This window comes from Haliotis cracherodii, unplaced genomic scaffold (genome assembly GCF_022045235.1).
Source record: "Haliotis cracherodii isolate W230 unplaced genomic scaffold, xgHalCrac1.p SCAF_1, whole genome shotgun sequence".
In the NCBI taxonomy this organism is placed as follows: domain Eukaryota; kingdom Metazoa; phylum Mollusca; class Gastropoda; order Lepetellida; family Haliotidae; genus Haliotis; species Haliotis cracherodii.
The window spans coordinates 6,284,813-6,307,296 of NW_027266264.1; the positions used below are offsets into that span (position 1 = coordinate 6,284,813).

Here is a 22,484-nt window from a genome sequence, read left to right on the forward strand (position 1 = left end):
ATCTTGTCCCGGGGTACCGGCTGGATGTTCATCCATGGTTGGTGGTGAAGGATGTCTCCCTTTCGAAGGTTTTGCTTGGAGGAGCTTCCTTTTCGGCCGCCTTGGGTTTGGCATGGCTGTAGAATGAGCTTTCACTTTCAGGGGGTTTCCCACGTTCTCACTCAGTCACGTGATGGGCTCTTCTGGTCGTATGACAAACGTATGGATTTCGTGTTCAGGCGTATGGGAGTCGTATGAAAGGAGTATGAAAGTCGTGTTGAATCGTGTAAAAAACGTATGAAGGTTGTATGAGTTCTTCCCACGCTCCCCAACACGACTGAACGCGACTGAACACGATCTTCATACGATTGAACACGACTGTCATACGACCTTCATACGACTTTCATACGACTGAACACAATTGCAAAAATTTATAACACGATTTAAGCCGAGCTGTCACGTCCATACGACCGTGCGCGACTGACCACGACTTAACACGAATGAACACGAATGAGTGCGCGACCTTCATACGTTCTAACACGATTTAAGGAAAAACGTTAAATCGTGTTCATTCGTGTTCAGATTTGTGAATGTGAGATAGGGGCTTTAAACATTTGGTGCATCACAATACACAGTGCCAGCATACTGTCAAGTTTTGCATCAACACGAAAAACTTTTTGACAGTGAAGGGTAAATTTGTATGAAAATTATTTGAAGAATATTACTATCTGCCAGTTTGTATTAAAGATCTGAGGCCAATGGTTCAACAACAAATTCAAATCTAATTTTCTTCGTTTGTTGTTTACACCACACTCAGCAATATTCCATCTATATAATGGCAGACAATCCAGTGATTGACATCATGAGCATCGATCAACGCAATTGGGATACAATGGCATGCATCATCCAAGTCAACAAGCCTGACCACCCGATCCCGTTAGTCGCCTCTTATGACAAGCATAGTGACCTTTGACAACTAGCATGGGTTGCTGGTTCCCAATTCTAACCCGGATCTTCACGGGGGTGAGAAATAACAAACATAAGTAGACATGGTGGAAGTAGAGATGTCCCACCCGTCTCCTTGGCAACCCTGGCGGCTGATGCGGGCCTCTGTTGCTGGAGCTCCTTCACCTTGACAACCCCGGTCTGCAGCATGGTGAGAGCCTGCTGTCTCCGGCCGCTGTCGTCAACCTCCTTCACTGCGACATCTACTGCCTCCTGCAGCCTCACACACTCCGCATCCCTGAGACAAAGCAGTACTTGGTTAGTTATCAGATTATTTTAATGTTTTAATAGTTTATTTGATTAATGTTATTTACCTTATTCAATATAATGTTTTTAGCTTATATTTTTCATTTATATTTCTTTTTTTTTGTTCTTAACTACATATTTATTTATTTATGTATTGTTCTGCACTTTGTTTTAATGCCACACTGTAAAAATAATTACTCTTGACAAGGTAAATGTGTGAAAACAAGTGCCCGAGGACCCGACCCCTGAGGTGGTCCCGTCAGACAGCCAAAGGAGTCGGGTCCACTTTGTTTTCGCATATTTACCTCATCAAGAGCAATCATTCGTTTTGTTATACCAAATTTCACTTTAAAGTTTATTAAGTGTTTAAACAGTCCTCTGTTTCATTACAGTAACCTAGCTTTGAACCATGAGATATTCGTACCAGACACCATCTTATTTTCAAGCAGACAAGTCAATATTTATTACGTGACAGGGCAATACTGATCATGTGATGAGTCAATATTCAAGGTCAGTGTCAGTCACATGATTTCTACATTGAAATGTATTGTTTCATCACATGATACGGAATACCCAATGGAATTGCAACATTCCTAATAAAGGTATAACAATTCAAGCGGTATGAGGGCAGTCTGTAATGAATCGTGACCACAGCCTCACCTGTCCTCGGGAGTCGCTTCCTTCTTGTGTTTTTTCTTGTACATCTGGGCCCATGTATCCAGGGCCTTCTGATTCTCGTTCTGCGACTCCTTCAGTTTCTTCACATCCTCTTCTTCCGACTTGAGACGTGTGTCCACCTCTTCAGCTGCAGCTGGCACCTTGCCATGGACCTCGTGTGCCTGGGTGATACATTTGATATGATAAGATCCTATTCATTTCATAGATCGTCTTGGCCAATAGCTAAAGATACAAGATACTTCTGACAAGTAGAATAATAGAAAGAGGACATTTTCAATTGAAGAGCTGGGCTTCATGTTTCTATCTTTTAAAAAATCATGGCAGGTATATTTTTAAAACATGGACATAATTCATTTGGCCTTCATACAGTTTCACATCAGGTTATCATTATAACATGTATGTCAGGCTTGTCAATAGGGAAAGAGTGATTGGACGAATGGTGATTAATGCCTCAGTCAGCAATATTCCAGTTATATCATAGACAATCACATCATGAAAAGGGAAACCAGTGGCTGAAAGTGTGAGCACCAATCCAAACACAAACAGCCTGACCATCCAATAACATTTTAGTTGACTATTACCACAAGCAGGACTACTTGATACTGAGATCAATAGGAAAACAGGGAAAGAAGGACTAATCAAGTTATAAACCTCCATGCTGGTACCCTCCATTTAACCAAACTATTCATTTTATAGTAAGACCAGGTATGAGGTTTACTTTTCCTAGTAAGACCAGGTATGAGGTTTACTTTTCCTAGTAAGACCAGGTATGAGGTTTTCCTATTCCTAGTAAGACCGGGTATGAGGTTTTCCTTTTCCTAGTAAGACCGGGTATGAGGTTTTCCTTTTCCTAGTAAGACCAGGTATGAGGTTTTCCTTTTCCTAGTAAGACCTGATATTAGGTTTTCCTTTTCCTAGTAAGACCAGGTATGAGGTTTTCCTTTTCCTAGTAAGACCGGGTATGAGGTTTTACTTTTCCTAGTAAGACCGGGTATGAGATTTTCCTTTTCCTAGTAAGACCAGGTATGAGGTTTTCCTTTTCCTAGTAAGACCTGGTATTAGGTTTTCCTTTTCCTAGTAACACCAGGTATGAGGTTTTCCTTTTCCTAGTAAGACCGGGTATGAGATTTTCCTTTTCCTAGTAAGACCTCATCCCTTTTGAAGTTTTCCTTGTAAGTCTGTGTCTCTCTTCCCTCTCTCTCAGGTCTTACATTGTCAACCAAAAGCTTGGAGGTGTGTTTTCTCCTATATGTTTGACACCCATTCAGCTTGTATTGTGGAGTAAGTGAAGTTTGGGTTGGGTCATAGTTTTCTGGAATGCCAAGGGAGGCAACCCTGCACCACCAATTTCATCACCTCAGACGACTGGGCCCCCCAGGCCCCCCAGGCCCCCCAGGCCCCCTGTACTGTCTAGATGAAGCTGGAGTTCACCTATGTATGCGTAACAGTCGTCACAGACTTGGAGCACATATAAGTACATGAAAATGGATACGCATGTTGCTCACATGGAACTAGGCATGCAGCCAGGCGCAGGTGTTAGACATTTACTACTTATTGGGATACCATGAGTGCGCTCATGCAGCTCACACCTCCATTTACCTACTTGTTTTTAAGGTAAAGACACCCATTCACTTCCTTCTGACACTTGACACTCACCATGGCTACGACCACCTGCAGGATGCCACGTTCACCTCCATCTTCTTCAGGTCAATAGACTGACACTTACAGGACTCACCATGGCTACGACCACCTGCAACAGGGCACTGGCTCCCTCGTTCACCTAACTCCTTCAGGTCAATAGACTGACACTTATAGGACTCACCATGGCTACGACCACCTGCAACAGGGCACTGGCTCCCTCGTTCACCTCCATCTTCTTCAGGTCAATAGACTGACACTTATAGGACTCACCATGGCTACGACCACCTGCAACAGGGCACTGGCTCCCTCGTTCACCTCTCTCCTTCAGGTCAATCGACTGACACTTATAGGACTCACAATGGCTACGACCACCTGCAACAGGGCACTGGCTCCCTCGTTCACCTCTCTCCTTCAGGTCAATAGACTGACACTTATAGGACTCACCATGGCTACGACCACCTGCAACAGGGCACTGGCTCCCTCGTTCACCTCTCTCCTTCAGGTCAATAGACTGACACTTATAGGACTCACCATGGCTACGACCACCTGCAACAGGGCACTGGCTCCCTCGTTCACCTCTCTCCTTCAGGTCAATAGACTGACACTTATAGGACTCACCATGGCTACGACCACCTGCAACAGGGCACTGGCTCCCTCGTTCACCTCTCTCCTTCAGGTCAATAGACTGACATTCAAAGACTCACCATGGCTACGACCACCTGCAACAGGGCACTGGCTCCCTCGTTCACCTCTCTCCTTCAGGTCAATAGACTGACATTCAAAGACTCACCATGGCTACGACCACCTGCAACAGGGCACTGGCTCCCTCGTTCACCTCCATCTTCTTCAGCTTGGCCTGGAGCTTCTCATATCGCTTGATCATCTTCTTCATGTCTTTCTGCATTTCACGGTTCTCACGGCGAAGACGTTCCAACTCCTACAATAATGAATACGTTGGAAATGAAACCATCTGATATATACTCAGCATACTGTAGTGCTCATTAAAATCTCACAGTAGGATGTTTTTCTCTATCTCTCTCTCTCTATATATATATATGTACCATAAAATCCCTTTTAACGTCAGTCACATTTTGTAGGTATAAAACATGTCAGATTCTATGTCGCACTGGATATTGCCAACAATCATGATTATCAACATTTACACTAACAACATTAAGACGTTTATTGAAATATGTTGCCACAATTGAAGTCTCACATCATCTCTCTCTGCAAGCTGACTTGTTAGCTCAGATACCTTCTCTTCAGACTGAAACAAAACCAATGATGCAAAACAAGAACAAAACAGAGAAAATGAAAATAGTCATGAATATTGGTGCTAATTGGTACAATTAACTGTACAAAAATAAAAAGTCTGAACAAAATTCTTATAATGGCGTAACAAGAGTACGAAAACAAAACAAAATTACAAAAAAACTAAGAGTGCAGTGATAATAAAACTATTAATACAAGGCTCATAAGATAATCTGGTGATTGAGAGATTTGAGCATAATGCCACTTCGAACAGTATTCCAGTTATATCACAGTGTGTCAGCTTAATGCTGGAGGAAAGCCCAAAGTGATGCAGGTCTCAGACATTTACCACTGAAACACACAAGCACGGGAAAGGTGCTGACAAACCTATAAACATAATCGGGGCAAACTTGGATTCAAAACCACGATCCTAGGTTTCTGACATGCCCATGGGACTTTACTCTGAACAGCGAAGTTCATGTCTAAGACAACTGGGCCACCCGTGCCCCCATAAGATAGTTCAACATAATTGAGAAGTAAGAGTTGTTATTGACGTCTAATGAGTCTGTATTTACCTCAGCACTGGCAGCAACATTAGCAGCTGCAGCTACAGCAACTCCATCCAGTCCATCACCCTCGTCCAGGAGCCGCTCTAGCTCCACGATCTTGCCCCTGCTTTCAGACAGGTCAGTGTTCAAAGAACTGATCTGTGTATGAAGCAGTGACTTCTCTTGCTGTAGATCGGAGAGTTGGGTCTGGAGGGCAGATAACTCTTGCTGTGCCTTTTCCAGGGCAGCAACAATTGATGGGTCTGGTACCAGCACCTGATATATTTTACATGAATAAACTGCAATGTTGACATCATACGTTGTAGGCTTATCATAATGCATACTTTTGTATTTATTATATGGAAAAACACACACATTTTGATAATTTATTTTCATAATTCTGAGTAACCCTAAAGAGACTATTTCAATGAATGAGAACAGACGTACAAACTTTACATATTAATCCACAAGACAAATGGTGCATCTCGGGTCATGGATCTATGACGTCACATGTGATGCGTTATAAGCATCGTTTCACACAACATACCAGTATGGTCATTCGTGCACTGAACCCACAGGTATGGAATTCACATTTCTTTTGGCAGTCAGTATATGTCCATAGAGGAGCATGGAAATGTGTGTGCCCAGCATGTATCATAGCAACAGCTTTCATCTTGAAGTTGTCTCTACTGTAAACACCCACCTCTACCGTCTTCACCTCCGGGTCTTTGATGACAACAGGAGTTGGGGCCACCTCGGGGGGCGGAGGAACGTTTCCTGCCTTCACATGTTCCAGGGTCTCTATCTTCTTGTCCAGCGAGGTCACTACTGTGTTCACCTCCTCCAACTGGGTGTACATCTCCTTGTCTGAGTCAGATCTGCAGTGAGTGAGTGAGTGAGTAGGTTTGATTTAACGCCACTTTGAACAGAATTTCAGTTATATATCACAGTGTGTCAGCATAATGTGGGAAGAAAGCCTGAAATAAAGCAGGACATTTACCAAATTTGAAAAACCCATGAGCACAGGTAGGGTGCTGACAAACTCAGAAACATTATCTGGCCAGGCTGGGATTCGAACCCAAAAGCATAGCCTTCTGTCCCACCTAAGGGATGTAACACTGAACAGTGGATTGCAGGACCTTAGACAACGAGGTTACCAAAGCCTACTGCACATAGGTAGAAGATATGTGTCATTACCACTATTTCTTAGCCACATAAAAGTGTAAGCTGTACAGAGAGGACCTTGTTCAAGGGGAGGTAACTACTCATTTACCGTCATGTTTGCAATGTAAATACATAAAGCTCATCTATGAGCCACCTTGTACTACAACTATGACATCTAGAGATAAGGCAAGCATTACCATTATATAAATATCAAGTGAAGGGAGGTAACGACAAAAACAGATATGATACAGCTGTTTCCAGCAACTTAAGTGAGGCCCTTACTTGTCTTTCTCTGTAGGTGGATGTCCATTCTTCTTTCTGAAGTCAGCTTCATACTTCTTGATCTCTGCCTCCAGCCTTGCCTGCTCTGTCGCCATCATGGCCTTCTCTTCGGCAGTCTTTTTGGAGCTTTCCTGTAAAACAGAGTAAGTGAGTGAGAGAGTTTTTAGGTCTACTGTTTGCAACATTCCAGTAATGAATCATGCCGGGGACACCAACAATGAACTTCACACAGCGTACAAATGTGGAGAATCAAACCACTTCTTCCTCATCACAAGCAAACTCCATAGCAACTACCTGATGCCCAATGCCCAGTGCACAACAGTGGGGCTCATTGTTAGCCACAGAACAATGTATATTGATCGTTATCTGATTTTTCTTAAAATCCAAACTTGTTATCAATTAAGACTTTTATCTATGTGCTAGTTCACTTGGGCATGAATGATATCTTCATACTTGATAAAGCAAAAATAATCAAATACTTTCAAGTAGGAACCAACTGACCTGCAGTGATGCCTTGTTAACTACTTTACTTATTTATATTGTATAAGATTACAAAATATTTGATCTGGACAGACCCCTTTTCAGTACTCACACGGACACTCAAACTATGAATAACTCAACATGTTTGATGGATTCTGAACAAGATTTCCCTGTACATCAATTCATTATGAACACATCCAGTGCTCAGCTTCTGACTCCGTTTACTGAGACTGTCGTATGTGTAAGCTGTACCTCTGCTGCAGTTTTAGACGTGTCTGATGCTGCAACAACAGCGGAGAGGGCAGCGTACTGGTTCTCCAGCATCATGTACTTGGTGTGGAGCGTAGCTGCATCCCCCGCCTGGCTCTTCATCACCTCGTACTTCACCTGCCACTCTGCTCGATCCTACACAAAAATATATTTTTTTTAGTAAAAATATTTCTTACACTAAAACTGACCCATACTTATTGCTAATCTCTCTCTTCCTAATAGCAGTAGAAACTTCCTGTTCTGTTTTCCCGGAGAACAGAAAAAACATCTCACCCCAACACACCCTGTGTTCTTGAGGCAGACTGGAACCAGTAACTCGTCACTCTCTCTCTCTCTTTTTTTTTTTCACCCACTGTGTAGTTGGGAAAAATTCCGTTCTATTTAATCCAAGCCATCCATTAAAAATTAACCTTGCATTGTCTGTTCTCTGTTCTCGGGGAACACAGAGTAGGACATTTCAACTACTTTTCGGAAGATTGGTTGTTTGTTTGTTGTTTAACGCCGCACTCAGCAATATTACAGCTATATGCAGCAGTCTGTAAATAATCCAGTCTGGACCAGACAATCCAGTGATTGACATCATCAGCATTGACCCACGCAATTGGGATACGATGACATGCATCAACCAAGTCAGCGACCCTGACCACCCGATCTTGTTAGTCGCCTCTTACAACAAACATAAAGTTGCCTTTTACGGCAAACATGGGTTGATCCAACATCTATTCTACCCCGGATCTTCACGGGTCCTATTCAGAAGAGAGAGAGATAAACAATAAGTATGAGTCAGGATAAGATAAAATACAATACTTTCAAATGAAATACATTCTTCAAGATCTTCTCAAGACCAACTGAACATCATAACACAAGACCCTGACAGTCAATCCTTGATGACAACAACTCACCTTAGAGACAAGAGCCAACTCGGCCTGCAGTTTGTTTATTTCAGCGACCCAGGACTTCCTCTCCTCCGCCAGCCTTTCACGCTCTTCCTCCATGCTCTGTCTCTCGTCCGTCATCTCCTGTCTCTCGCCATCAATGTGCTCCTTTTCTCTCTCTTGCTGCTCTGAGTCTCTTACTACTACTGTGCCCACAATAGCTGCTGGCCTTCTTTCAACATCAGTCTGGGTTTGGGCCTCGGACGTCTGTGCACTTGATGGTGGGGTAGCTGCAACTACTGCAGCTCCCACAGGGACAATTGTCGACATCTTGGAGTCTTGTTCAGACATTTGGATTTTCAAACTTTCCATCTCTGCCAACAAGGCCTAACAGCAATGCCAAAAGAAAGAAGTAATTTGAGTGGAAAAGCATACCCATCCTCTGTTTAGTTTGTCTGGGATGATTTTGTGTTTCATGTGCAACTCAATCTGTGAATTTTGTCAGCTGACACGAACCGCTGCAGCCCAGAACGATACGCAGCTTCATAAGCTTCTAACGATTTCTATCGTAAAACATTAGCAGGCTAGAAGACAGTGTACTGGCTACCTTTCGCCATTTTGGTGAAGGGTGAGCACAAGCTCCTTCTTAAGTAATGGTTTCTAAGTTGTTCAGCCGCCATTTATAGCTATCTCACTAAATTAACAGGGTTTTTTGGGGGTGATGAAAGCTTTCCTAAGTATGTGTATGTTTTAGTTACCAAAGTTAAAGAAAAATAAAAAATGTTAGATGAATGTGACTCCAATGAATTTTTAGTGAGTTTTGTTGTTGTTTAACGTCGCACTCAGCAATATTCCAGCTATATGACGACCGTCTGTAAATAATCCAGTCTGGACCAGACATTCCAGTGATTGACATCATGAGCATTGATCCATGTAATTGGGGATACAATGACATGCATCAACCAAGTCATCGAGCCTGAAAAACCCGATCCCGTTAGTCGTCTCTTATGACAAGCAGTCACTTTTTACGGCAAGCATGGGTTGCTGAAGAGCTATTCTACCCTAGATCTTCACAGGTTCCCAATGCATGTAACTGATGAGGTTGCTACACATGATTATGATACGTCTATTAATTTTTTTATGCTGATGTCTGCATTATGATTTGCTTTGATATTCAATTTTGTGGTTCAATAAAATTAAACAATATGAATGCAAGCCCCCGAAGCATCAAACAAATATGGCCGCTATCCGGGACAGTGCAAGTGTACCCATATACAAACGGACATCCATTTCATCAACACTCATGCTGAAAACAGTGTGAAACAATAAACACTGTCTATTTCACTGTCCAAATGACAGATAGCAGACACCCATATATGTTTCTATGGTTCACGTTTCTTTTGGCAGTGAGTGTAATACTCATGCATCATCTCCAATTAGTCGGTGAAGGTGTTTCTGCGTACTTACAGCATTGTCAGTTTTCATCTGGGATATCTGTTCTTCATGTTCTTTACCAGCTGAAATATATTACCATTATCTTGTAAAACATAACATCTTAAAACTCACTAATTCCTATTGGCACAATATATTATCACAATAACTGTTGTGTAAACCTATAAAAAGTCACAAAAAGGAATCAGTTGTTTAATCTGTACTCAAAGAAAGAATCACAAAGGTACCAAATTAATGTCATTGCTGGAATTATCTACATGTAGCAACAACCAAATGCATCACCCTAACATAACACTATAGATGAGAACCAGGGGGTCAATGCACAAGCATGTTCTGCATGGGAAACATGAATAGGTCCACAAAAGTAAGGAGCATTCGGGTGCAAAACTCTGTCTGTGAGCAACATTTAAATCAAAGTAAAACAAAACAGAGTACAGTCGAGCCTTGTTTATACGGACACTTGTGTCATTTCACAATTCGTCTGTATAAACGAATTTCCCTATACAATGTAACTGAAACCAGCTTCTTACTGGAAGAGTTACTTCCCTTCAATTATGCAACTCATGACAGATGACAGAGCAAACAGATACATCCACTCAATCTTTATTCAAGACATACACATTTAAAAAAATCTGTCATGGAAGTTTGAACTTTACCACTTTTTGAGGTTTGAATTTTAAACAATAATTCCAAATTGTCCAGATCACCTGAGTTCTCGTAATATGTAATCAAGTTCTCTATACAAGCACAAGCTTCCTTCCTCACCAGACGCCATATTTATCGAATGGGATTACATGTACAATAAACAAGCTCGTCTCAAACGTAACTCAGTGTCACTTGGTTAATTGACTTCTCACGAATCAAAGGATTACCACCAGTGGAAGGATTACCACCAGCGGAAGTGTAATGTCCGGGTAAGTGAGACAATTTTGTGTTCATTTCAGTGTTTTGTGTATGAAAATGACCATCCGGTTCCGGAAACTGAATTTCCGTATATACGGGTAAATTTATATAGTAATTATTTCGTTTTGAATGAAAATCGTCCAGGAACCAAGGTTTCCGGATATCTGAAGTCTGTATAAGCGGGGCATGACTGTACCATCTCGTATCAGTACCACAAGCATGGTACATCAGGCCAGCCCCAAGGCCACAACGGCTGCCCAGGACCACTTTATACGGCTATGTTATTTGAGGCAAAGCTATAGAACAGCATCCTCTATGACAGTAGCTATGATAGGGTTGCAAGGATATCTGAACAGACATTGTCAAATGTGACATCAAAGGTGTTAAGCACATCTAGTATGGCCTAATCTGTTGGTTCAGTACAGAGATTTATGCTACATCAAACTGATGGGACAGCCAGGGTAGGATGACAGATTTGGCAGTGGCAGCATAAAGTTGTGGGTGGTTATCTCCCACACTGGTAGAATAAACATGCTCTGAATGCCCTCTCATATGTTAGCAGAGGCAAGTAGGCTTGAAATGGCAAGGGTGGAAATTTTTACAAACCTGTAGAGGTTATGAATTCTCTGATGAAATCCTCCTTGGGGCACTTATTGCATTTTCCAGGCTCAAGAAAATCTACATGACATAGTTGTAACCATTTTCCTTAATAAAAATTGTTACCACACAAAAAACTTTGTTTTTGTCTGATATACGTCCACCCTTATGGTGCCTCACCCTCCACGGCGCGTCACGCCAAGGGAAGCAACTCTCACCCAAATCACTTTCCATATGTCTAATGCTGACGGAATGTGGGGAGGCGGGTGGCCGTGCCCCAAGGAGGATTTCATCAGAGAATTCATAACCTCTACAGGTTTGTAAAATTCTCTTTCAGATTAAATCCTCCTTGGGGCACTTATTGCATCAAGATAGACTCCTAAAGATAATCTAGGAAGTGGCATCCGTCAGCAACAAGCGTGCATAAATACATCGTATTTTGATTATTTCAATGAATAAACAAGAGTTCAATAAATGGAACCAACCTTATCGTGAGGCACCACCGTCGAAAGGCGGGGGCTGGAGACAGGGCGTTATCGACCATACACCATGAAAAGAGCCATTCTTTGTGGCTTATCATATCGAGAACTCGAGACACACACACCCCCCACCCCCCACACTTTTTTTGAACAAGTGATATTGGGGCACAGATCACGAGAGCCTATAAACCCGCACAGAGCTAGGCCAGAGGGTCCCCGTAATCGAAGGAGTGCATGTGCAAATATGATGATTATCGAGTGGTAATGGCTGGTATTGTATCGACCGTAGAAGATAAAATCCGGACCGTTACTGAGCAGTGTTATAACCGGTCCGGGCGGTCTAAAATCTCGAAGGCTCAATCGGCTAGAGATGTAGAACTTTGCCCAGTTCGGAGAACTGACTGACCAAACCGAGCACGCTCGCTTGAGTGTTTGTCGAGTTGGTAATGTTTGATGAACGTGCTCGGCTGGCTCCAAATAGCCGCGGAGCAGATCTCCTCAATGGGCAGAGCCGCGGCATACGCTTGTGTCGTAGCCACTGCTCTAACCGAATGAGCCTTCAACTTGGTAGGGGGGTCCCTGCCTTGAAGTGTGTACGCCGTACATATAGTAGAGACTATCCACCTGGAGATTGTTTGTTTGCTCGCAGGTGAGCCAGCCTTCCTACCGCCATAACAGCAAAATAGTTGATTATCCTTACGGATACCCTTAGTTCTGCTGATATAGGACTTAAGGGTCCTGCGGACATCCAAGACATGAGCATGTCTTGTAGTGGTCCCCGACGAAGAAGGCTGTGAAAGAGCAGGTAGCTCAATAGGAGCCGTCACGTGGAAGGCGTGTGCGACCTTAGGACGGTAAGAGTCCGGCAGGCGAATACTGACCCTGTCCCGGTGAAAGACAGTTAGTTCGGGATCGGCTGACATTGCGTGAATGTCGCCTACCCGTCTGCCGGACGTTACCGCCACAAGGAACGCCGTCTTCCAGCTCAACAGCTGAAGAGAGAGAGACGACAGATCCCGAAAGGAAGGACCGGACAGCCAATCAAGAACGATTGACAATTCCCAAGGGGGACTGATCCGCCGGACAGGCGGTCGGATCCTGTCCACACCTGCTAAAAAACGCTGCACTAATGGGTGCACACCCAAAAGTGCCCCGTCGACGGGGACGTGAAAGGCAGCGATAGCTGTAGAGTACCCCCGGACTGTCGATGCGGCCAGGCCGACATCTAGTCGCGACTGGAGGAACTCAAGTACGGCTACGAGATCACCAGAAAAGGGATCTGCAATCCCTCTATCGACACACCAGCGCGCATAGCAGGCCCATCTATCCTCGTACTGAACGTTTGTCGAATCCCTCCGCGAAGCCAGTATTGTGTCTGCAACTCGTGCAGGAATACCGCTCTCCTGGAGGCGATTCCGGACAGTGGCCAAGCCACCCACTGAATCCTGGGATTCGGGTGGAGGGCCTCGTTCTGGGATAGGAGGTCCGGTCGTAAAGGTAATAGAACAGGAGGCTGAGCCAGAAACCTGAGTATGACTGGAAACCAACTCTGCGCCGACCAAAGGGGTGCCAGGAGCACAAGTAGTCGCGCAGGCTGAGTGGCTAGCTGAGACAGGACCTTGGAAATCAGAGGTACTGGGGGGAATGCCCACAGAATTCTGTCCGTCCAATCTAGCTGGAAGGCGTCCGGTGCCACCGACCTCGGGTCGGGGACTCGGGAGCAGAACGTTGGTGTCTGGTGATTCACCCCAGACGCAAACAGATCCACCTGGAACGACCCGTATAACTGGGAGATAATCCCGAATATCCCCGGGTCGAGCCTCCACTCGTGAGGAGCGAGGATCCGGCGAGACAGAGCGTCCGCACGGACGTTGTCTACCCCCGGGAGATAAACAGGTAGCACCCTGATAACGTGTGAGTCGCACCATAGGAGGAACTGCCACGTCTCTTGGAGAAGCGACGGAGACACCGTTCCCCCCTGCTTCCGGATGTAAGTCATCGCCGTTTGGTTGTCCATCTCTAGACGCACCACTTGGCCACGAAGCAGATCCAGGAAGCGTTGGAACACCAACCTGACCGCTCTCAGTTCTAGCACATTGATATGCAGTTTGATCTCCTGCTGGGACCATAGTCCCGAGGCAGTGTGATCGTTCAGAACGCCTCCCCAGCCGGAGAGTGACGCGTCTGTTTGAACTGTGAGAGACGGCACGGGAGTGTCGAGGGGGAGCCCCCGGGAGAGATTCCCGACCTCGGTCCACCACTGAAGGTGTGCATTGAGCCACTGCGGAGTCTCGAGAACAGTCTCGAGATCTTCCGAGTTCACCCAAAGTCGACGGAGCGCTTGTTGAATGGGTCTCATTCTCAAGCGCGCCCGCCAAACCACATCCACTGTCGCCGCCATGTTGCCCAGTAACTGGAGCCATGTACGAGCAGTGTGACTGGCGGACAGAAGGAACTGGGAAGTAACACTTCTGACCTTGGTAATGCGATCTTGTGACAGAGATACAATTCCGCTCACCGTGTTGAAATTCGCCCCTAGGAAGACTAGATTCTGAGTAGGGCTCAGATCTGACTTCTTGAGATTGACTATCCACCCTAGAGTGATCAGAATATCTATCACTTGTTGTGTAGCTATCTGACTCAGGGATTGCGATAGAGCTCTTAGTAACCAGTCGTCGAGGTACGGATGGCAGAACCGACCTTTTGACCTGGCCACTTGGGCGGGAATCAACATCAGCTTGGTGAACACCCTCGGGGCCGTAGCGATCCCGAATGGTAGAACCCTGAACTGATAACACCTCCCGTCGAAAGAAAACCTGAGGTATTTCTTGAACTCGGGGTGTATGGGTACGTGGAGATAGGCGTCTTTTAGGTCTATTGACGTTAGCCATTCTCCGGTCTCGACAGCTGAGATCACCGAGCGCAGTGTCTCCATCCTGAAGGACGGTACCTCTATAAGTTTGTTCAGCCTTCTCAGATTGAGAATAGGCCTGAACCCTCCGTCTTTTTTGGTGACTAGGAAATATGTCGAGTAGAAGCCCTCGCTTTCCTGTCCCACGGGAACCGGTTCGATCGCAGCCTTCATAAGAAGTGCGTCGACCTCGGCACGGAGGAATTCCGCCCTCTCTAGGGTAGCAGGCACCGGAGTGTGCTTTATCCCGGAGATAGACTTCTGACCCGGCGCATCAGCGTAGGAGGAAGCAAGTGGAGAGGTCCGCTTACGCGGTTTAACGCATGGTACCTCCAACAAGGCCTTAGAATCCTTGATGGAGGCATACAACTGTGCGGCCTCTCGGACCACCTGCTGAGCCCCAGGGAAGAGGGTGGCACCCATCTTATATGGCAAAGCAAGTAGATCCTGGCGTGTGGAAGCCGAGTATTTGGATACCGACATCCACAGCCTGCGCATGCCCATGACTGCGCACATCATCTGCGAGGCACAGCTACGAATAGCGTCCCTGGCAAGATGACTATGTACCTCCGTCAGTTGCGCGGCCAACTCCGAAGAGTCGGCCGGCCCCTCTCCCGCTAACTCCCTCTGTACGGCCGACAGATAAGCGGAGTGTACGGACACCCGGAGCTGCTGACATGCGTTACGATATTGCTCCTCGAAGCAAACGTAAGCAGCCTTCAGCTCCGTACCGCACGCGGGAAAGGGTGGCAACCGCCGGCCCTGCTTGACCTTAGCCAAGTTGGGGGTCGAAGACCCCCCCAGGGTAACGGAGGTCCAGACGCATTCGTCCACCACCGGTACCTCAAAATCACCATCCTCTGCTAACGGGTACCGCTTAATAAGTTCGGGCAGGTCGAACTTCCTGCGGGCACCCGACAACAGAGGATTGATAACTTCATGCACCAATGAGGACAGAATACGGAGCCGCACCTGGGGCGCCTTGCTCGGAGCAAAAGCGTCCCCCGGAAGGCGGAACTCAGTCGGATCCGACTGGGGCATAGGCGCAGCCACCTGAGGCGGTACCTGGACAATCTTGTCCCGTACATGCCTCAACGAGGAAACGAAGGAAAATGTTCCCGAGGTCTCCGAGTCGTCTCCCCCCTCCTCCATCCACTCCTCCTCTCTCGATTCCGAGCCGAAATTAATCGACTCTTCCCCGAGAGAAGAGGCAGACGAAGTCGGAAGGGGACGCCCGAAGGCCTGGGCCTTCGCATCCCCGGGCTGCACCCGGCCCGAAGCCGAGTCCCGGTCCCGAGGTGCCGGGGGTTCAAGGGAACCCACCTGGCTCTGGGCTAGCAATCCGCTAGAGGAAGCCTCGGCCTCGGAAGAGGCGTCTGGCTCCGCTAGGGAGAACTGTGCGTCGGTAGTGAACGGGCCAGTGCCCGCCACCCCTCCGCTGGGGAGCGACCTCGAGCCGGCGCCGAAGCCCGGTCTGAGATCGTCCCCGAGACCAAGTGGCCTGCCTCGGCCGACGCCGGGCATATCACAAGGTCTCGAAGCCGCGTCCGGCGCCGACAACGGGGAAGGCTCGGTCCGCATCTCCTCTCGGAGCTGAGACTTTACCTCCTCCATCATCGACGCCATCTGCGACCTCAACAAGGCAGAGATGTCTGCCAAAGACGGTGCAGGAGAGGGTGCAGTGATTGTGACGGGGACCCTAGAGCCTTCTCCCCCGGCCCCCGGGGAGGGAGCGGAGGAGACAGTCTCAGCTGCTTTTTTTCCCCTTCTTACTTTTTTAGATGGGGGGGGGGCGGTCTTTGCCGATCTAATGTCCACCCCCGCCTTCAATAGACCCTTAAAGTGTAAGAGGTCCACCTTCCTCTTTTTTTGCGCCCGTGGTGTAAATGCAACACAGATCGGGCATGACCCATCGTCATGCCCGTCTTCGGCCAAACACTTTATGCAAGTATCATGCCTGTCTTGGGGGGGAATCGAAGCCGAGCACCCCGTACACAGTTTGAAGGTCTGTAAAAAAGACCGTAATTTTTGAGTTTGGCGGGAAGGGTAATAAAGTGTATCAGTGCGATTGAAAGATCGGAAAGATACGTGCATAAATTGTGCAACTAGAAGCAAAGGCGTAATTTAGAATGCGATTGGTAACGCGATACTAATAGCCAATGTCGTAGTATAATTATAACACCAAAGTGGGCGTGTTACGCGCGAAGGTGTAAAAAACCCGTAAAAAAGGTAAGTGTAATTTAAAAATAAATAACACACCACCTTGGGTTTATTAAAGGAAAAGATTGTAGGCTAAAGCCCGATGATATAACATTAAAAAACCCAAGCCGTTTTTGATGGCCCTGGTGTTACATGTATCATACGTGGCACTACAAAATGGACGCTACTACGGCCTTTGTTTTCAAAGGTATCGTACACGTGTCACATAATTACAACTTTATAACTTCACAATGCGATGTATTACGCCTTTGCATGAAAGAAATGTACCATACATACAGTTTGGTCTGCCATGGTTCTTGTACGAACGATTATCTTGTACTTTGTTTTGTCTTGAAAAAAACAGCACGTCTGTCTTAGTCAGATGACATAAGGAAAGTGATTTGGGTGAGAGTTGCTTCCCTTGGCGTGACGCGCCGTGGAGGGTGAGGCACCATAAGGGTGGACGTATATCAGACAAAAACAAAGTTTTTTGTGTGGTAACAATTTTTATTAAGGAAAATGGTTACAACTATGTCATGTAGATTTTCTTGAGCCTGGAAAATGCAATAAGTGCCCCAAGGAGGATTTAATCTGAAAGAGAATATTATAGGCTAGAGGACACGCTTGCCGTGGGAAGATGGGCTATTGGTAGCAGGAAGCTATCCTGTACTTGAACTACAGAAGAGTGTAATGACTGTATCATGAATCACCCACCTATGACGGCTGACGCACTGGCTTTGTCCACCAGCTGTGTGAAATGAGTTGTCACCTCAGACTGAAATCAAACAAATGAAAACAATTGCAAAGACAGACCTTGATGCAGGCAAAACCTTTTCATTAACCTCACTTTTGATCAATCATTCAGGCCAACACATTGTATAAGTTGGATCATATACAGTAAACTACGTTTTAACAAACACGCTTATAACCAACTAACAGATATAACAAACTGTTTTTTTGTCCTGTCCCTTTGCTGTATATATGCTTATAATGAACTAAGGTTATAACGAACAACAATTAGTGGCCCCTTTGACTTCGTTGTAATCAAAGTTTACTGTACTGCTTTAGATATGATCCTACAGCATTCTTGTCTGACAAAGTGAGATCATTATTATAATATATATTATTTGAAAATATTCATAATGGAAAAGCACATTTGAGGGTGAGAGGGTCATATGAACAAACCTTTTCCTTTTCCAGTCGATCAATTTCCACTTTGTTTTTGATCAGGAGAACCTTCTTGTCTTTAAGCAATCTGTTGTTCCTCTCTGTCAGACTCTGTTAAAATCAGTGTGTGATGCAATGTACTCGTGGAATCAGTGAAAGTGTGATGCAATGTACTCGTGGAATCATTGAAAGTGTGATGCAATGTACTCGTGGAATCATTGAAAGTGTGATGCAATGTACTCGTGGAATCATTGAAAGTGCATACAGCTGAATAAGTTACACATACAACACATTCAAGTAGCTTGAGGAATAATTGTCTGATGAAAATGTATTACTTGAAAACTTGACTTTTATCACTTCATACAAATGCAGTTGGTTTGTCTGACACCATACACAGCGATATTCCAGGTATATGACCATAGCTTGTAATTAGTGTAAAGAAAGGAGTCTGGAAGAGACAACCCAGTGTTTGATATTATAAGCAGCGATCCATACTGTCTGAGTATGATAACTTGCAATCACCTATCCTGACCATCCGTTCCATTAAGTCGCCCCGTACAACATGCAAAGGTCATGGGTACCATTTCTAACCCAAAATCACAACGTGAGTCCTACATATGCATAATACTATTGTGTTCATTCAGACTGACATGAATCCTTATGGATCAAGTGATCCAGCTTATGGATCAAGTGATCCAGCTTATGGATCGAGTGATCCAACTTATGGATCAGGTGGTCCAGCTTATGGATCAAGTGATCCAAATAATGGATCAGGTGGTCCAGCTTATGGATCAAGTGATCCAGCTTATGGATCAAGTGATCCAATGTATGGATCAAGTGATCCAACTTATGGATCAAGTGATGCAACTTATGGATCATGTGATCCAGCTTATGGATCAAGTGATCCTTTCCCTGTGGAAGTACAGGATCAGGAGCCCCTCACAGGCGGACCACTGACCAAGGTCCCCTGAGTCAATACCATCTTAGAGTGAGTGAGGGAACATGCTCTGATCTAGGAATGATCTTACCGCAAGGACTTCATTCCAGTAGACCTCCTTCTTGGAAAGTTCTGTCCTGTGGATGTCGATGACCTGGCGGAACGTTGTCACCTTGCCCGAGTACTGCTCCCGCAGACACAGGACGAACGTGTTGAACTGGGTCTGGCCAGACAAAACCAAGGGGAGTGTTAGAAATCAAGGGGATACCTAAGGACTTAGGCTATAGTATCTGGAACTAGGATCACTAACACTGTCACTAATAACATCGGGACAATGTTAAAGACTCCTTGACTTTCAGTATTTATATCAAACAATCCGACTTTAGTAGAAGTAACCAATAATTTTATTGAAAAGATTTAACTGACCCAAAAAATTCTTGAAAAAAATATTATGCTTCATATTGTTGAAAAAATAACAAATTGTGTGCCATAATTTTAATTTAAAAAATATTGGAAAGTTTCCTATGAATTGTATATTTATATATCTGTCATTTCTTCTTTCTTTTTATTGCACCTCATTGTGCAATACAATCACGAATGTGGTATTAGGTTATTGCCAGGTTACTGTATATTTTATAGATGTAGGCTCTGTGTATTTGATAGCTACATGGAAATATATTTGGGGCTAGGGGCCTGGGATTTTGTATCGTGATTGAATTGCACAATAAGGTGTTTGGTTTGAACAGTTTGTCAGTAAACAGGTGAACCACAATAACTGTGAAAGTGTTTGCACCACATCAACCACACAGCTGGTCATCTTGACATGCGTTTGAAGCCTGTAAAGTACACTAATGTGGATTTGTTCGGAAATAGCCAAAAAGAATGATTGAAAATGCATCGTTAATCGCCAGCACACAAAGTCAGCAATCTAACATCTAACCCAATCAGCAACTGAGGCTTCCACTAAAATGAAGGTCCTACAACTGGTAGTCTAGATCATGTACTTTGTGTACCCCTCTGACAAGTGGCACTAGAACAATATGAAAACATTGCATGGAAAAATAAATTCCACAAGTCAACTTCTATCTCTTTTTCACAAACAGAATCTCGTTAGTTTTACCTGTGTTTCATCCTCAATAGCCCTGTAGTGCTTGTCAATGTCATGAACAATTCTGACGTGGTTTGTCTTCATGTTCGTCATGTCGTCCATGATGCGAGATATGGTATTCCGGGCATACAGGTAGGGAATGTATGCATGCTGCTCCGGGCCTTCAATCTCTAAACCAGACCTCGACCTCAGGCTCAGTGCATCTGGGAGGGTATCCGGACAAATAATTAACTGGATATAAGCTAAAAAAACATAACTTGAAGTCCTGGTGAGCATTGGAAACAAATAGAGTAAGAGACTGGACTGTTGATATTACATCATTGTGCAGACAAGGATTTTCTCAGGACATTGTCTCACTCAAATGAGTTTGAATTTGTTGAGCTCAAGTTCACAGCGTTTAACTGTAGATCAAGTTTGGAAACATTTTGAAAGCTGTTTCTTCATTTATGTGACTGAAATAATTGCACAACTGGTATGTCAGATTTCCATATTGTACTTCACAATAAGCTGATAAGTAGAAGGAACATAGGGTCATGTCTGGGTGTTACACCAGGGTTAGAAACTAACAGCTTTTGTCCACTAGTCCTTATAATGATAACATAGCAAAACCCTTAAAATTGGCCAATTTCTATTAGTACTTAGGATACCTTTACTTTTGGGCAGTTTGGTAAGGACTACAGGACTAGTGCCAATTTCTAACGCTGGTTACACTGGTACAGATTGTGCCTGAGAACTTACAACATATCATCAGTGTAGAGTGTGATCATCATTATGGATAGTGATAAAACAAGCAATAGTCAAAATAAAATGTTTATGGACACTGTACAGTGTTAACAACATTTATCAGCTTTAAAAGTTCCAAACGAAGTGCAAATGGCAGGATAATTGATGTGGGGTTGGGGGTTGGGGGTTGGGTAGGAAATCATGATAGTTTTCAGAATTGGATCTTCTAAATGTCCTTATTTTTATAAATTCTGAGGTTTTGGGAAATGTTTAATTCAAATTGGGATTTTTTACTGTCACTTGCTACAGACTTGTGGCCTAATATTGGCCTCTGAGTGGGTCTAGATAAATCCCTGCTTTCTGTCAATCTTTTAATTGATGGATTTAGAGTATGCTGTTATAGCACACTCTGCATCATGGTTAAGGTGTGTGATGAAACTCTGCATTTCTATCCAACTACCTTCCTCCTTTTCCTTTCCATTCTTGTCAATGCGACTGACAATTGTTGATGTGGACTTGGCACTAGAAGGTCCTGTTAAAACATTGAAACATTTTAAAAGCCAACATCTATTTTACTGCAAACAGTTTTTCCAATAGACACTTCGAAACATCATGTCAAACACAAGGACAAAATGTGAACAAATAATTAAGCATTGATAAAAAAACAACCTTTTATACGGCACACAATAAGACTAACTAGAGCAAAAATGCTTCACTAACCCGTGAACATGATTAACTCACTCAGTTACCTTCCACAGTTATGTGGACCTTAAATTCGTGGTTTCAAACAGAGTTGATTGTAACGTGCTTTGGAACCTCTGATAGACCAATCAGAATCAAGTAATTTCCAAATCATGGTGGAATATCTCATCAACTCACTCTGTTTTGATCCTGTTGGAGTTTCACTTCTATCAGTCCAGGCCTCTGGGAATATCAAGTATGAGTCAAGTTTCAAAAACTTTGTAATACTGAACACATCAAATATTAAATTCTTTGAAATTCATAATTATGAGGAATATGTGCTAGTAATGATGCTAACCTTCTTGACTACAACTACAGCCATGATTATTACACTTCATATCTACATTCAAAAATGAAAATTCTAAACCACTGGATTTGATAACCTACAGCATGCCTCAATAACACCTTTACAGTCAGTGAATATGGTTTTACGCAGCTTTTAGCAATATCATGGCAGGGGACACCTGAAATGGGCTTCACACATTGTACCCATGTCAGGAATCGAACCCAGGTCTTCGGGGGCAACAAGCGAAGGCTTTAACCACTAGGCTACCCCACAGCCTCAAACACCTTTACAGACAAAGTGTTGCGACAACGGTCATGGCGCTGTTGGAATATTTGTCATTATTCCCTTAAATAAGACAGCAATGTGATAAATTGCAAAGAACATCTGAGAAGAAAGCATGGTTTATTTTACGATAAAACATTGTTCTATCATGAAGTTATTTCTCGAGATCGAGCATGCACTTGCAACTTGATGATGCTGTATATTGGATGACATTATTTTTAAAAGGGGAATGTATAGAAAGTTGTTTCCCATAGATATAGCTGGGCAACGCAGCTTGTAC

The 22,484-nt window shown here is 44.3% G+C and overlaps 1 protein-coding gene across 1 annotated transcript in view; it reads right to left on the reverse strand.

Annotated features, from left to right (window-relative positions):
- LOC139471805 (uncharacterized) overlaps nucleotides 1-22,484 on the reverse strand; it is a 51,803-nt gene that overhangs the window by 23,426 nt on the left and 5,893 nt on the right. The window contains exons 6-21 of the mRNA XM_071254299.1: nucleotides 21,775-21,819; nucleotides 21,356-21,427; nucleotides 20,185-20,375; nucleotides 19,156-19,287; nucleotides 18,146-18,238; nucleotides 17,675-17,735; nucleotides 9,887-9,936; nucleotides 8,447-8,806; nucleotides 7,527-7,679; nucleotides 6,795-6,925; nucleotides 6,052-6,226; nucleotides 5,376-5,624; nucleotides 4,766-4,816; nucleotides 4,340-4,486; nucleotides 1,891-2,069; nucleotides 1,053-1,222 (exon numbers count right to left, since the gene is read on the reverse strand). Coding sequence (XP_071110400.1) covers nucleotides 1,053-1,222; nucleotides 1,891-2,069; nucleotides 4,340-4,486; nucleotides 4,766-4,816; nucleotides 5,376-5,624; nucleotides 6,052-6,226; nucleotides 6,795-6,925; nucleotides 7,527-7,679; nucleotides 8,447-8,806; nucleotides 9,887-9,936; nucleotides 17,675-17,735; nucleotides 18,146-18,238; nucleotides 19,156-19,287; nucleotides 20,185-20,375; nucleotides 21,356-21,427; nucleotides 21,775-21,819 — 2,259 coding nt within the window. The remainder of the gene's footprint in view (nucleotides 1-1,052; nucleotides 1,223-1,890; nucleotides 2,070-4,339; nucleotides 4,487-4,765; nucleotides 4,817-5,375; nucleotides 5,625-6,051; nucleotides 6,227-6,794; nucleotides 6,926-7,526; nucleotides 7,680-8,446; nucleotides 8,807-9,886; nucleotides 9,937-17,674; nucleotides 17,736-18,145; nucleotides 18,239-19,155; nucleotides 19,288-20,184; nucleotides 20,376-21,355; nucleotides 21,428-21,774; nucleotides 21,820-22,484) is intronic.